At 46.2% G+C, this 16522-nt stretch overlaps 1 protein-coding gene and 1 long non-coding RNA gene across 51 annotated transcripts in view; one reads left to right on the top strand and one right to left on the bottom strand.

Annotated features, from left to right (window-relative positions):
• Positions 1-16522, top strand: part of RAP1GAP2 (RAP1 GTPase activating protein 2) — a 239486-nt gene that overhangs the window by 164289 nt on the left and 58675 nt on the right. For 39 of the 50 annotated variants that reach the window (XR_013535392.1, XR_013535391.1, XR_013535390.1 and 36 more), the window contains 5 exons: positions 29-64; positions 4882-4926; positions 5664-5696; positions 6103-6312; positions 7508-7611. Coding sequence is in view for 38 of the 50 variants with exons in the window: in XM_035299335.3 (XP_035155226.1) it covers positions 29-64; positions 4882-4926; positions 5664-5696; positions 6103-6312; positions 7508-7611 (428 nt within the window). In the remaining 12 variants the exon portion in view is untranslated. The remainder of the gene's footprint in view (positions 1-28; positions 65-4881; positions 4927-5663; positions 5697-6102; positions 6313-7507; positions 7612-16522) is intronic. The other 11 variants (XR_013535393.1, XR_013535400.1, XR_013535399.1 and 8 more) reach the window with 1 other exon arrangement.
• On the bottom strand, positions 5323-16035 carry LOC144582535 (uncharacterized). Its single transcript, XR_013535416.1, has 3 exons — positions 15928-16035; positions 6648-6748; positions 5323-5460 (listed from the first exon to the last, which is right to left on the bottom strand). It is a non-coding gene; the product is annotated as an uncharacterized LOC144582535 (long non-coding RNA).

Genomic DNA, 16522 nt, shown 5'->3' with positions numbered 1-16522 from the left:
CTTTCTGTCCCCCACTTTTGTCTTTCAGTCGTCGGAGTTTTTCGAGATGCTGGAGAAAATGCAGGTGAGTACAAATCCCCACTGCAGCAGGGAAGAAGCCCAACCCTGGAGGTGGGTGGCATAGGGACCAGGCAGAACCCCCGGGCAGAAGTTGGGTGCCCTGGAGGGCAGAGCAGAGAAGAGAGGATCACATCCCCTTGGCCCAGACAACCCGAGGCCTTTTTGTTGTTGAGGGGCACAGAGCACTTTGGGAACACTCCTGTGGAAGGACAGGGAGGATAAAAAGCAGAACTTCCCCAGCAGAGCAGCTGGGGCAGCCAAAAGCCCTGTGGATGTGGAGGAGGGTTTGAAGGGCCCATTGTTCCTGGAACAAGCTGGAAAAAAAGCCTGAAAGAACTAGCTGCTTCTTGGGGGAGCCATCTTGTGTGGGGAGGCAGAGGGGCGGGGTGGGAGGCCGCCTTGAGTTCAAATCCTGCCCCAAACACTTACTAGCACAAGTTCCTTGCCTGTTCTAAGCCTCCATAAATAAAGAGGAAGAAAAGCACCACTTCCTCGGTGGTTGGGTGAAATGAGATGATCTGTGTGAATATGCGGTAGGCACGACATAAAGCTGGTGTATAGTGTGGGTTTGGGGTCTTTTCTCTTCCTCTCCAGGGTCAAGCTCCCAGGTAAGAGCTGCTGCCCTGGGGAGTATGTGCAGCGGTCCAGAAGGGCTCATTGGCGTGGGTGGGAAGCGTGGGAAGACCATGCTGATAATGGCACCTGTAACTCAAGCATGTATCTGGGCTCAGAGATGGACAGGCGTCATTTCTTCCTGACAGGGCCCTCAGAAGTAGGTCTATTATTATTATTATTATCCCCATAGGACAGGTGAGAAAATTGAGGCACAGAACTATTAAAGGAAGCACTCAAAGGGTGTGTGGCTCATAAGTAGCTTCTGAGCCAGAGAGTAGAGCCATTACGTCATGATGCTTTGTACCCTAGTTGGTGCTCCAGGGTCAGGGGAGAAGATTCTGCAATCATGGTCTGGAAGTCCTAGGAGGAGGGGCAGATACAGCGCCCACCACAGTCCCGAGATGCAGGCGAAGGAGCCAGGTCTCCCTGAGTGTGGGAAGGGAGCAGAGATGCGATTGAAGGGAAAACACTGTTACTGGTTGTGACCCCGCGAGCAGGTTGTTAAGATTGTCCTCTCTGCCCAGCAGCGTGTAGACAACAAACGCATCTTCTCCGCATTCAGGGACTTATCATCAACGTGCAGAGACAAGGATAGCACATGCCTGACCATGAGTGGTAGGAGTTGGTATATAATCAAGTGCTCAGTTACTTGGAGCAAGGCTGGGATTTTCTCCTCAAGTCAGTGGGATCCTGGCACTCCGGGAAGCTGGCAGCCTTCTCTCAGGTTTCTCCTCAGATGCTCTCTTCCTTCACCCCAGCTGGAGTCCTCTTCCCACAGTCTTCCCCGACAAAGGGCCTCTCTGAGCAAGTATTCAGCCCCAGTTAACCAGCCTCAGACTCTTTTTTTTTTTTTTTGAGACAGTTTTGCTCTGTCACCCAGGCTGGAGTGCAGTGGCATGATCTCGGCTCACTGCAACCTCTGCTTCCCAGGTTCAAGTGATTCTCCTGCCTCAGCCTCTGGAGTAGTTGGGACTATAGGCGTGCAACATTATGCCAGGCTAATTTTTGTAATTTTAGTAGAGATGGGGTTTCACCATATCAGCCAGGCCGGTCTCGAACTCCTGACCTTGTAATCCTCTCACCTTGGCCTCCCAAAGTGCTGGGATTATAGGCGTGAGCCACTGCGCCCCGCCTGTTCTGTTTAGAGGCTGCTGGGCTTGTCTTTTCATCTAGATGGGGCGCTTTCTAGGGCAGGGGTCTTGTTTGATTCTCCCTCTGTCTCCGCAATGGCTGGTAACCATGGGTGGGCTGTCTGTTCCATTTCAGCTGAGACTGTTGAAGCCACATTCCCGGGTGTTTAAGCCTCTACCATGTGGTCCCCAGGCCCAGTCTCAGAGATTCACTTGTTAGGAAGAAGCTCCTGTCTGGGGCACTGATGGCAATGGAGTGCCCATGTGGGCCTTGAGCCTTGGCTCGATCTCTCTTCATCTTGTAACTGGAGAAACTGAACCTCGGGGCAGTGAAGTGCCTAGGTCACTGTGCTAGTTGTGAAGAACTGAAACTGGGACCCAAGATTCCCAGTTCCCAGCCCAGGAGTCTAGGAACTGGAAAAGGGGCAGAGCCCTGTGAAGTAGAAGGGGCCAGGTGCACAAGCTCTGGATTCCTTCAGTCTTGGCTTTGGGTTCTAACCCGGATGCTTTCTAGCTGAAAGTGTCTCTGGTCAAGTCCGTTTCTGTCTCTGAGCCTTAATTTCTTCATTGAGGGGAGAAGGGGAAATAAAGATAATACCTATTGAGGCTGGGTGTGGTGGTTCATGCCTGTAATCCCAGCACTTTGGGTGGCTGAGGTGGACGGATTACCTGAGCTCAGGCGTTCTAGAGCAGCCTGGCCAACATGGTGAAACTTTATCTCTACTAAAAATACAAAAAATTAGCTGGGTGTGGTGGCAGGTGCCTGGAATCCCAGCTACTCAGGAGGCTGAGGTAGGAGAATCACTTGAACCCAGGAGGTGGAGGTTGCAGTGAGCTGAGATTGTGCCACTGCACTCAGTGTGGGCGACAGAGTGAGACTCCATCTCAAAAACAAAACAAAACAAAAGCAAAGAGAATACCTCTCGCAAAGCTAGTGCATGGAGGAGAGAGGGCCCAGTGCTGGGCAGTGGCTCTGCGGTAGGGGAGGGAGTGGCATGGCGGAGGGGACGGAAGGAGGTTTGCTCTCCTGCCCTAGAGGCTATTCCCAGCCAGGGATGACTAATGCAGCCAAACAAAACAGACTCTTGACATTGCTGCCCCCACCCGCTGTCTGCCCAGTGTGCCACCTGGGACAGGGTTTGTAGGGCCACACAGGTGACTTTCTGTGTGTGTGTGAGAGGAGTACCTGTCCAGTGGGAAGGGCCCTCCCACAGCCTCCTGAACAATGCTGCGGGGTGACTCAGCCCAGGGGAGTCCAGGGAGGCTATATCCAAATCCACCCAGTTCACAGGAGCCCTGCTGTCCACAGCGTGTGGGGCATGCCATGTACTTGGTGAGCTGGTGACCCGGCTTCAAATCTAGGCCCCGCCACATGCTGGCTATGCAGCCTTAGGCAAACAGCCTCCTCTTGGGGCGCAGTGTCCTTACTGGTGGAAAGGTGCTGTGAGTTTCAAGGGAGACCCAGAGAGAGCTGGCTGGGGAAGGTTAAGATCCCCGTGCATTAGTGTTACGACCAGGCAGAGACTGCTTCTGGACTCCCTGCTTCCGATGGGAACGGTTTCTTCTGGTTTGTGCACTCCCTCATACTCTCACCTGATTTTCTCAGTCAGTCTTGGAAATACCACGCGTTCCTCTCCTGCACAATGTGGTTAAGTCAGACTCAGTGATAGAACTGCTGGACAGGGGCTGGGCGCGGTGGCTCAGCCTGTAATCCCAGCGCTTTGGGAGGCCAAGGCGATTGGGTCACCTGAGGTCGGGAGTTCAAGACCAGCCTGGCCAACATGGCGAAACCCTCTCTCTACTAAAAATACAAGAAATTAGCTGGATGTGGTGGTACAAGCCTGTAATCCCAGGTACTCGGGAGGCTGAGGCAGGAGAATTGCTTGAACCTGGGAGGTAGAGACTGTAGTGAGCCGAGACCATGCCACTGCACTCCAGCCTGGGCAAAAGAGCAAGACTCCAACACAAAAGAAAAATAAAAAGAGGCTGGGTGTGGTGGCTCACACCTGTAATCCCAGCACTTTGTGAAACTGAGGTGGGTGGATCACCTGAGGTCAGGAGTTCAAGAGCTGGCCAACATGGCGAAACCTCATCTCTGCTAAAAGTACAAAAATTAGCCAGGCGTGGTTGCACATGCCTGTAATCCCAGCTACTCGGGAGGCTAAGGCAGGGGAATCACTTGAACCTGGGAGGTGGAGGCTGTAGTGAGCTGAGACTGTGCCACTGCACTCCAGCTTGGGTGACAGAGACTCTGTCTCAAAAAAAAAAAAAAGGTGGACTGGGCACTGCTCCCCAGAAGTGAATTCTTTCTGTAGATGAACACCCTTAGTCCATCCCAGGCATCATATCTGATCCTTGCAATGATCCTTGCATCAGCCAGATGGAAGGTGAGTGAGTGTTGTCAGCCTCATTTTACAAGTGACACTGGGGGCTCTAAGAGGCTATGCTTTGTCGAGGGTCACAAATAGGAAGCTCACAGCAGAGTGAGGGCCAGCACCAGGTCTCCTTCCTGTCCCCTGGGGCCTGTAGGCACGGGGCCTAGAGCGCAGGATCTGACACCAGCAGGCACGGGTTTCCATGTTTATCTTCCCTTACGGGCTCTGTGACCCTAAGACAGACGTTTAAGCATTGAATGACAATGATTCCTCCTTCATGATAATAATGACCCACAGCATTTATTATACACCAATCAGTGTTCCAAGTGCTGAGCCCATTGTTAAGACTGAACCCTCACCACCATAGTGGACACCACTATCATTCCCATTTCACGGGAGAGAACACTGAGTCACAGAGAAGTTTCTGTGGCTCGCCAAGGTCATCAGGCTGATAGGAGGCAGTGTTGGGATTTGAACCCTGGTCATCTGGCTCAAGTCTGTGCCATCAGCCCAGCGGCCCTGCCACCTCACCTGAGGCTGCTGTGAGGCCAACGGCAGCCAGGTGTGGGGTGTGCCAGCCCAGCACGGGCCAGCTGTGGCTCCACTCCTGTTACTAACCCCTGCAAGGCCAGGTGCTCTTCCTCCGACCCTTTCTTCTGATCTTTGCTTTTCTGTGGATTCTGTTTTTCTTGTTTCTATAGGGGATCAAGCTTGAAGACCAGAAGCCAGGACCCCAGAAGAACAAGGTGGGCTGGGTGGGTGAGGGGGCAGCCAGATGGCCCTGGTGAGGGGCCAGGGAGAGAGGAAGGCAGGAGGAGCTGCCAGGTGCTGGGGTCTTCCGTCTCACACCCTCTAACTCTGACCTTCACCACGGCCCCTGCGTGACTGTGCCCTTGTTAGCCTAGTGCAGGATGGGCAGCAAAGGGGTCCTGGCTTGATGCGTTAGGGCAGCTTCTGAGCAGGCTCGGGGAGGCCTTGGTGGGAGCTCAGGCTTGGCCGTGTGGCCTGGCTCTTCCCTGTCCTGTACAGTGTGAGGCTGTCAGGCTGTGTCCCGGGTTCCAGAGGGCAGTCGGCTCTCAGCTTCAGGTTCCATTTCCAAACCCAGGGATGCCACTTATCCCTTGGAGGTCAGACCCCTTGCCTAGAGACGGGTGCTGGGTGAGACCAGGGGTCGTTTTCCGGAATTGGCATTCTAGGATGAGGGGCTGGTATCACGGGTGGTGAGAAGTTCAGCGCCTCCATCTATTGCATCATCAGCTGGCAGGGTTTATGTTCGGGTTCTGTCAATTTGGAAAAGAACATGGTGAATGTCAGATCCCAGAGCTGATTCTGAGCTGTTCTTCCACTGACTGTGCCTCCCTCAAAGCCCCACGCAGCCTGCTAAGCCCGCACAGCAGATCCCCCTTGCTAGGCCTGGAAACAGCACTCAGACTTCATGGGTGCTGCCGGGACTAACAGTGGCATCCCCTGGTCTGTCTTGCAGGATGACTACATCCCGTACCCCAGCATCGACGAGGTAGGCGCCCGCCGCTCACTCCCACCTGCTCTGCAGCCTGTGCTGGGTCCCATCCCTGGGGAAATGATGGCAATGGGCCATGCCCAGCCCTTCACGGGAGAGAACCTGGGGCCTGGGACCTCTCTTCCCATCTTTGTCTTTGTAACCTCAGCTTTCCCATGTGGAAGTTGGGGGTGCTCATCTCGGCCTTGCCACCCTGGGGCTACAGGGTTGGTGAACGAAGCTGGAGAGGCTCTGGGGCTTAGAAGAGGGGTTCATGTTACTGCCTTTGGCCTCAGGTACCAGTGGGTACCAGGCCCTCTCCTGGGAGCAGCACGGAGGTAGATGGGGACATGGCCACTGGCCTCCTCCCTCCCCTGCGGTCTCAAGGGCCAGCTGCAGTGCAAGGCCCTCCCTCTGCCTTCAGGTTGTGGAGAAGGGAGGCCCGTACCCTCAGGTCATCCTGCCCCAGTTTGGGGGCTACTGGATTGAGGACCCGGAGAATGTGGGCACCCCAACATCACTGGGCAGCAGCATCTGTGAGGAGGAAGAGGACAACCTCAGCCCCAACACGTTTGGCTACAAGCTGGAGTGCAAGGGCGAAGCGAGGGCCTACCGCAGGCACTTCCTAGGGAAGGTGAGGCTGGGGACCCTGGGGAGAGGGGCTGCTGGGGCGGGGGAGGGCAGGGTGCCCCAGGGTCCTCTCTCCAGGGCCTCCTTTTCCTTTGTGTCTTACCTCCTTCCCAGTCTGTGCTTTCGTTTCTGCCTGCTGCTGTCTCAGTTGGAGGGTCTGATGGGCCCTGTCCTGGGGGGATGGGGCAGGGGGGCCATGCAACAGTTGGGGGGCCCAGTGCAATGAGTCCTTGTGGGGACCACCCCCCACAAATGTGTTAGGAGGTGATGGAATGGGTAGTGTTTGTGGTGAAGGACAGTGGGTGGAGATTTGAGTGTTGGGGAAAAATGTTTTCACACCTTGTAAGTCTCTGTTTCCATCTAATTGCACAAGTCTCTCTCGTCCTCATTCAGGTAGGTCCTCTGAGTACTGGTACTGCTTAGTGGCTGGCTGGGAGCCTCTGATGATTTAAAAGTGATAAAGTTATATTAAAAAAAAATATTGTGCCCTTCTGCCTTACCAGATTCTTGAGGTAAGCTGAGGGCAGATTCCAGAAGTCTGTAGCGTGAAGCCACTTTGCAGAGTCTCACAGGAGGGGAGAGGCTGCATCAGAGCCCTGGGGGTCTTGTTAGCAAGTGGATTCCAGGGCCTGGCTCTGATCCAGTGGGTCTGGGGAGCTGTGTTTTTTGCCTGTGTTCCCTGAGCCAGGGAGTGGCCCACTGGTCCAGAAACCTCCCAGCTGCCGTTGGTGGAGGTGCCAGGGTTCCTCCTTGCTGTCCTGCCCCAAATAGTCTTAGCTGGGGAGGGCTGCCCCCCGGGAATGAGAACATGGACTCGGTTTCCTGCAGGCAAGAATTGGTGCTTTAGAGTCAAGACAGATGTGCGTTTGAGCCCTGGATCTGTCACTTGCTAGTTGTGTGGTCCCGGGCAGTGACTTAACCTCCATGCCAAGGGGTTTTCCCACGTGTGAAACCAGGATGCTGTTCTCTCCAGAATATGGCCGTGGTCAGGTGTGAAGGACATGGGGGTACGAAGCCCCTGGCATGGTGCCTGGCACATCCTGAGGATTCTGTTGGTGCCCATTCATGTCGTCACTGGCATCTGTAGCATCCTTCTCCTTGTTGCTGTATATTCTCATGCCTGGTGAAGGAGCTGGTGTGGGGGACATATCAGGAAAGTTTCTTCCTCCTTCCCGCTCACACCCAGTTTCTCTTTTTAGGATCATCTAAACTTTTATTGTACTGGCAGCAGCCTGGGGAACTTGATCCTGTCCGTCAAGTGCGAGGAGGCAGAGGGGATTGAGTACCTCCGGATCATTCTCAGGTGGGGCTGTTGCTCGGCTTGAGGCCACTCCTCTTCCAGGCGGGGCTCTCATCAGTGGTGGTGGGGGCTGGGGTGAGACTCAGAAATACCAGTCTGACCAGTCTGATCTGGATGCACTCGGGGGGATAGGTCTGCTGGAATCCTGGGGCTGTGTCTGAAGTTTCCTACCTGGGAGACCACGTGCTTCATCAGCTGACAGAGTGGCGTCCTGGTCTCAAGGTCACCCCGACGGTACCCCTCCCTGCCCCTGTTTCTTACAAGGCCATTGGCTCTGGGAAAGATGGGAAGAAAAGTAGGGATAGTTCAGTGTGACTCATCCTGATATGAGGTGCAGCTCCAAGTCCTGGGAGAGGGTTCTCCAGGGTCCGGCCTGTGGTGTACATCTCGTCAGGAAAGGTCGTGCCCTGTGTGTTCGTCATGTGTGCTGGGTTCCCTGAGGTGCAGTGATGTTCACAACAGGAGCACTGATTTATAGCGGAAGCCAGGGCACCTCTCTCTGGATTGTGACCTTCTCAAGGGCAGGAACTGGAACTGGTTTTTGTTTGGTTTAGCTAACATGTTTTGTAAAACCTCCTCTGTACCACGAACTGGTATCTCTTGTTGGAGATACAATGAGGGCTGAGACTTGGTCCCTGTTCTCTGAAAGGTGCATGGTTTCGTGAATTTTAATGTGTGTCACGGGTGTTGTTATTTTAGCAATATGCACAGGATGCTTTGGCGGGGAGTCTGTGTCTTATTTATCTCTGTCCCTGGTGGGCTGGTGCTCAGCAGAAAGCTCTCAATCCTTATTTGTGAAATCTAATTGAAAATTCTTGAAGGCATTTGGAAAAGAGCAATCACATTTTGTTTCCTGCCCAAATTTTGAGATAAATATCGGAGGGAATAAGGACACATCACCCTGCTTTGGGAAAGGTGGGCTCAGTGGTCTGAGGATATTGTCAGCACCCATTCAATCTTAGTTTGTTTCTTAGCCAGAAAGGAAGCAATTTTCTCTAAAGAGGTTCACTTGGCTGGAAATCATATTTGCAAGGCAAAGAAAAGTCAATTAAATAGCAGGAGCCAATTTTCTGAGGGGTTAATAACTGGATCTCCATCTCCAAATAGGGTTTGCAGCTAGGTGAACCTCTGCGAAGAAAATTGCTACCTTAATAAAAATCAGACCAGGATTGGGTAGGATTTTTGAGTAAGATGACAACGGAATACAAAGATGTAACCCCCTTCTTCTAATACTGTACCCTGCGTTAGGACTGGAAGTGCTGCTTTGAGGCTGGAAGCTAGAGAAAGGTGTCGGGCACCCACATGTACTTTGATGGTTTTTTGTTTTTGTAATCTGTGGGGCAGTTAGGAGTAAATGTGGGTGAATATTGAGGATTGAACCGCAGGAAAGCAGTGTCATATGGGAATCTACTTATAATGCAGTGTTGTATGGGAATCTATGAAGTTGGAGATTCTAGAAGAATCCTGTCCTCTTTCGGAGTGAGAATGAGCTGAAGAACAGCCAGGGATCTTTCCACATAGGATCACTTTCATTGTTGTGGGTCAACAGCATTTGAAATCACTGCCCCGGGAAGCCCAAGGGCAAGCTCCAATGTGGCTCTCCCAGATGGAAAGCTAGTGGGTAGGGTGGTGAAGAGAAGCCCACACCAGCTTGGAAGTTGGGCAGTCACATCATGTACTTGGAGTGATTGCCAGGCCAAATTGGCTCATAAAAAATTGGCTCCATGGCTTAGCAGCTTTGCCAGATACAAAGAAGAAATTATCCAGAGATGAAATTCCCCTGCTGGCAGTGACTACTGTTCAGACTTCTTCCTCATTCCCCATAGGCTTCTGGGATTTTTAAATTGATGTCCCAAATTTGTAACTATCAACTCCTCAGTCTAAAATCTAAGTATTCTGACAGCCTGTGTGTGCCATGAGAGTAGCCAAGAAGAGTCTACCCACAGTTTGGGGAAAACAAGCCTGTGTAGATTTCTTCTGTTTCAAGTTTGGATGTAAAGAAGAAGAAATTTTATAGCTTTGTAAGAGAAGAGATTCTGCCTCAAAAAAGCATAAACTGGTTAGAAAAATAACAGAGTTTTGAAAAGTATTTACTTTTACAGAAAACCAGGTAAATTTGAGATATTAACTTTGTATTTTCTACAAACTTCTAGAAAAAAATACACACTGTGAAAGAAAAGATAGCGTGAGCCAACAGAATGAGAGGAAACAGTTGCTGGTTAAGTTAGGGGGAGATAATATAAGAAAACTAAAAATGGCCCAAAAGAATTTTAAATGGAATATGAAGCAGTAAAAAGCAGAATCTACTTTGTAGAAAATCCAGTTATTAATATGGGGAACAAGCTTAAGAAACTCTTGTGTAATTCAAAGGAAACAAAACAACTTTAAAATGGTGAGTGAGATTCTGATGAATATGGAGGGTAGTGAGCAGAATTAAACATATGGGCAGTTGATGTTCTTAAGCTGATTGAAGACTTAAATCTGGAAATCAAAATGACTCACCCATTAACATACAAAATCAATGAAAGGAAACTAATTGCTGGATGTATTTTGATGAAAATTTAGTATTTCATAGCTATAAAATTACTAGTAGAGTGGAAGCATTCCAAATAGTAAAAGAAAACAAAGAAAATACACATGTAGAAAAAGAAATAAAGGAATAATAAATATGATAGAAGTGTGAGTACATATGTGACGATAATAACTATAAATGAGTTAAATTCCATTGTCAAAGAACAAAGATTCTCAATTTGAGTAATATCTCCAAAAAACCTATACAGATTAATCTATATTTTATTAAAGAAAGTATCTCAGAATATTTGAAAATTGTTAAGAAAAAAATTACAAAAGTCAAAAACAGAAAGCAGGATTAGCAATATTAATATAGAAAAGTAGAATTCCAGGCAAAAAAACAATCAGGATGATAAAGAGGGCTATTATCCATCTTTTCATAAAAGGTAAAATCAATAATGAAGATACACACCTTTATATTATCAATAGTATATATTGTATATGTATATATGTATATATGGAAAAATTCATAGAATACAATTATAATGGTAGATTTTTAACACACATCACTTGACATATCAATACTAGGGTAAGAAGTGATATTTATTCATCTCATTAAAATGTCAATTACATACATATTTTTCTTTATATATTTCTGTTTCTGTATCAGACTTTGATCCTCTAACAGATTTTGCTTCTTTTCAATTGCCTATAGAATATTTGCACAAATTGATCGCATAGTATATTAGTGGTTTTCTGTGGACCTGCTACATCAGAATCATTTTGGACCTTTAAAACAAAGTAAAGCAAAGCAAGACCAAAAAACAAAAACCCCAACAAATGAAAACCAAAACCTAGACTTCCAGGCTCTAACCCGACCATTTGTACAACACACACACACACACACACACACACACACACATTAAATAAGATATGTAAAGATGTATAAATATATATATTCTTATTTCCTTCCTTATTTCCATAGCATTCTATAGAATTCTGTAACTTGCTTCTCTTAACAATATATCTTAGAGATTTTTCCATAATAGCATATAGAGAATGTCTTAATTTACTTTACTACTGCATAGTATTCCATTGCATGGATGTGAAATAATTTATTTAATACATCCCCTGGGCCAGGCATGGTGGCTCATATCTGTAATCCCAGCACTTTGTGGGAGGCTGAGGCAGATGGATCACCTGAGGTCAGGAGTTCAAGAGTAGCCTAGCTAACATGGCAAAACCCCGTCTCTACTGAAAATACAAAAATTAGCTGGGTGTCGTGGCAGGCGCCTGTAATCCCAGCTACTGGGAGGCTAAGGCAGGAGAATCACTTGAACCTGGAAGGTGGAGGTTGCAGTAAGCTGAGATCATACCACAGCACTCCAGCCTGAGTGACAGAGTGAGACTCTGTCTTAATAATAATAATAATAATAAATACATCCCCTGTTAATGACTATTGCCAATCTTTTGGTAACACAAATAATGATTAAATGAATAACCTTGTACAGATGTCAGTTTTTATGGATTAGTTTCTTGGATGAGATAGCTGGGTTAAAACATAAACCTATTTTATTTTGATGGATAATGTTAAATAGCCCTTGGTAGGGGCTGTATAAATTCAAAACTTTGACCAGCAATGTATCAAAGTGCTGCTTATTCCAAAACCTGGTAGAATGTACTGTCAAACATTGGATTTTTGCCAATCTGATAGGTGAGAATTGTGTTTAGTGTTGTTTAAATTTATAATCTTAATATGAATCATGTTGGACATCTTTTCATATCTTTAAGAACCGCTTGTATTTATTTGCTGTGAGCTGTCTGTTTATAAGCTTTGCTCCTTTTTAAATTGGGTTGTTGAGATTCTATTTTAAACAATCTTGGCTAGATGCAGTGGCTCACTAGCACTTTGGGAGGCTGAGGCGGGAGGATGATTTGAGCCCAGGAGTTCAAGACCAGCCTGGGTAACATAGGTAGACACTGTCTCTTTAAAAAAAAAAAAAAAAAATTAGCTGGGTGAAGTGACACACATCTGTGGTCCCAGCTCCTCAGGAGGCTGAAGCAGGTGGATTGCTTGAGCCCAGGAGGCAGAGGCTACAATGAGCCATGATCGTGCCACTGCACTACAGCCTGGGTGACAAAACAAGACCCTATTTCTAAGTAAATAAATTAATCAATCAGTCAATGTATGTAACTGACTTACTTGTAGGTAATTATCGATAGCAGCTATGTTTAGGAACTTTTGAACCATAAAGTAAATCTAGATACATTTCAAAGAGTAAGCTCTCTGCTGGATGTATTCACCTACAATTTGATGATCAAACTAGCAATTAATAACCAAATAATGTTTTTAAAAACCCATGAAACCACTCAGAAGTAAACAATTCCAATGCTTTCTTAATAGCTTTTGAGCCAAAGGGAATAGAAACTGCAGTATAGAGTATTTATAAAGTAATGACATTTATAATGTAATATAGAACACCTATGGATTGTATTCAAAACAATACTTAGAAGAAAATTCATTACCTTAAATGGTTTCCTGATAAGTAAGAAAATAACTGCAAGGTATGTTGGCTCATGCCTGTAATCCCAGCATTTTGGGAGGCTGAGGCGGTAGGGTCACTTGAGCCCAGGAGTTTGAGACCAGCCTGGACAACATAATGGACTTCATCTTTACAAAAATAAAAATAAGAAAGAATCATATTTGCAAGTTGTTAGTATTGTTAGCAGCTTCTCTATGTCTCATTTTCCTCATCTGTGAAATGATGATGGTAGCATCTACCTTGAAATTATTGAGTGCTTCCATGTCCTGATGAGTGAGGACGTTACAAACTGTAGCTGCTCAGTAATGGTGGCTGCTATTATTATTATCAATATTGTCACGTGAGGAAAACCGGAAGAAGGAATTCACAGAGATTAAAGTGGAAACAAACAAACTAGAAATAAAAATAATTTGAGGCTTGATAAATCTGGGTTTATTTTGGAAGAAACAATAAGATAGGTAACGAGCTAGTCGAATATAGATGAAAAGAGAAAATAAGAATATACACAGTCATAACAAGATGCATGACCACAGATGTGAAGAAGATTAAATGATTACTAATGGATGCTGTGTTCAACTCATGCTATTAAATTGCTGCTGTTTCTAATTTTATTTGTAATTGTATTGGAAACAGATGCCTTTCTAGAAAAGTATGCCAAATGTAACCTAAGATGAGGTTAAAAAAGAACCCTGAACAAACCAGTAACTGTGGAATAAATTGAAAAAGTTCTCAAAGAATTGTCACTTCAAATGTTTCTACATCTAGATGGTCATGCAGGGCGGTGTTTTAAACTTTAAAGGATAAACAGAAATGTGTTTCCGTTGATGACAGTCAGGTTTGGGACTATCTTACATTTCGGGCATCCACTACAGGTCTTGGAGTATCTCCCCCACGAATATGAGGAGACTACTGTATTTGATATAGATTTTCACAGCTCTGTTCAAAAGCAACACTGGCCTATTTTTTATTTTCTTGTGCTTCCCTTGCCAGGTTTTGATATCAAGGTGTTATTCCAGCCTTGTAAAATTGCTGGATAGCTTCTGATCCTTTTTTTCTTAAGACAGAGTCTTGCTCTGTCGCCCAGGCTGGAGTGCAGTGGCACAATCTTGGCTCACTGCAACCTCCGCTTCTGGTGTTCAAGCGATTCTCCTGCCTCAGTCTCCTGAGTAGCTCGGACTATAGGAGTGCACCACCACAGCCAGCTAATTTGTGTGTTTTTAGTAAAGACTGGGTTTCACCATGTTGGCCAAGCTGGTCTCAAACTCCTGACCTCAAGTGATCCACTCACCTTGGTCTCTCGAAGTGCTGAGATTACAGACGTGAGCCACTGCGCCCAGCCTGATCCTTTGAAATAGTTTGTATAATATAGAGATTTTCTATTCCTTAAAGGTTTGCCAAAACTGGTCTGTGACATCTCTGGGCCTGCTGTTTTTATAGGAGGATACTTTTGGCTACTATTCTAATTCTTTTTTTTTTTTTTGAGAACAGAGTTTCGCTCTTGTTACCCAGGCTGGAGTGCAATGGCACTATCTCAGCTCACCACAACCTCCGCCTCCTGGGTTCAAGCAATTCTCCTGCCTCAGCCTCCTGAGTAGCTGGGATTACAGGCACACACCGCCATGCCCAGCTACTTTTTTGTATTTTTAGTAGAGACGGGGTTTCACCATGTTGACCAGGATGGTCTCGATCTCTTGACCTTGTGATCCACCCACCTCGGCCTCCCAAAGGGCTGGGATTACAGGCTACTATTCTAATTCTTTAGTGGTGAATGTTTAGGTTTTCTACTCCTTAAGGAGTCAATTTTGGTCATTTATATTTTTATATAAAAGCATTAATTAAGCACATTTATACAAAGTTGTTTTTGGCATTCTCTGATGACTTCATCTCTGTAATTGTGTCCTCACCTTTATTGCTATAATACTATTTGTATCTTTTTTTTGAAACAGAGTTTCACTCTTGTTGCTCAGGCTGGAGTGTAATGGCACCATGTTGCCTCACTGCAACCTCCACCTCCCAGGTTCTCCTGCTTCAGCCTCCCAAGTAGCTGGAATTATAGGTGCCTGCCACCCCACCTGGCTAATTTTTTGTATTTTTAGTAGAGATGGGGTTTCACCATGTTGGCCAGGCTGGTCTCAAACTCCTGACTTCAAGTGATCCGCCTGCTTCGGCCTCCCAAAATTCTGGGATGACAGGTGTGAACCACCGCACCCGGCCTGTTTGTAGCTTTTCCTTGTTTCTCATCAGTTTTAAGCTAGAGGTTTATCAATCTTACTAGTCTTTTCAAAGAGATACCTTTCAGGTTGTTTCTTTTACCATCTCTCTCCTTTTTTATTTTTGCTTCCTACTTCACAAGTAAGTCTGTTCTTGTCTTTTTCACTTCTATTTTATTCAGAGTTTTTTCTGCTACTCTTTTTCCAACGTCCTGACCCACATACATACTGTTTGGTGTTTTTTTGAAGTGTACTGACAACTATACATCTCTCAGTACCACTTTAACTGCATCCTGCACAATTCGATGCATAGTATTTTCACTCATTTAGTTCTAAATATTTTGTCAGTTCTTTTGTGATTTCCTCTTCAGTCCATGATTTATTTTTTAAAGTTTTTTTTTAACTTTCCAAATAGGAGATTTTTTTTCCCTCTAATATTGTAATTGTTGGCCATTTGTCTTATATTCAGGGAACATAATCTAAAGGATATATTTGAAATTTGCTGACTTTAATACATGGACTTTTACTTTTTTCCTACGCTACATGGACTTGAAAAAATGTGGTTTTTTCTTTTTTAAGAGCAGGAATACATGTTACTGAAGATGAAATTCATTAACGTATCATTCAAGTCTTCTGTATCCTCATAACTTTTTGCCTGCTCAAGCCACTGGTTTCTCAGAAATGTCACAATCTCCCACTGTAACTGAGTATTTGTCTACTTCTTATATTTCTCTGTTTTGCTTTTTCAAATTTGAGACCGTGTTATTAAGTACCAGTTAATGACTGAACAAAACGCGTTCACAGAACATCTGGGTGATAAAGAGGAACAGAACGTGTCCTCTTCATCATCACAGAGCCCAGGGCCTCTGGGGGAACTGAGAAAAAGGGATCTTTCCCTGCCCAGTTTCTGAAAAACTTCAAAAGCAAACAAATAACAGAATAAGGTGTTCCAAGTCAAAAGAACTCCCTTGTGATTGAAGAAGACCACGTGGGAGCACATAGCTTAGTGTGCAGATGAAATGCATCTAACTGACACCAAAATTAGCCCAACTTACCCACCCAGTCACAGGCGGTGCTGGCCATGGGCAAGCCTCTCCCTTGGGGCTGCTCAGGTAAGACATAATGCACAGGAGCCCACCCTCCGGGCAGCTGGATCCAAGAGGAAAGGGGGAAAGAAAAGGGCTACACATTTGAGTTCTTGCTCCCAAATACGCCAATCAGAGAGGACAAAAAGAACCCCAGGTGTTACACAAAAGTATTCCCTCTATGCCACAGGAAACATCAGGAGTGGGAAAGAAGTATTCCAGGTTACAGAGAAGTACACACTCTCCCTAGTCTTTTGGTCCTGAAATTCTCATTTGTCTGATATTACTATTGCTTATGCCAACTTTCATGGTGAGTATTTTCCCAGCGTATCTTTTTCCATTCCTTTATTTTCAATCTTTCCACACCATTTTGCTTTAGGTATGTCTCTTATGAGCAGAATATAGCTGTATTTTTAATTCAGTCTGATAGGCTGGTATTATAATAGGCTAATTTAAACTATTTATACTTATTGCAATTACTATCGTATTTGATTTTTTTTTTTTTTTTTTTTTTTTTTCAGATAGAGTCTCGCTCTGTCACCTAGGCTGGAGTGCGGTGGTGCAA

The sequence above is a fragment of the Callithrix jacchus genome, chromosome 5, assembly GCF_049354715.1.
Source record: "Callithrix jacchus isolate 240 chromosome 5, calJac240_pri, whole genome shotgun sequence".
NCBI classification, from domain to species: domain Eukaryota; kingdom Metazoa; phylum Chordata; class Mammalia; order Primates; family Cebidae; genus Callithrix; species Callithrix jacchus.
The sequence above is the reverse complement of the archived record's forward strand: the minus strand, read 5'-3'. Positions and strand labels throughout refer to the sequence as shown.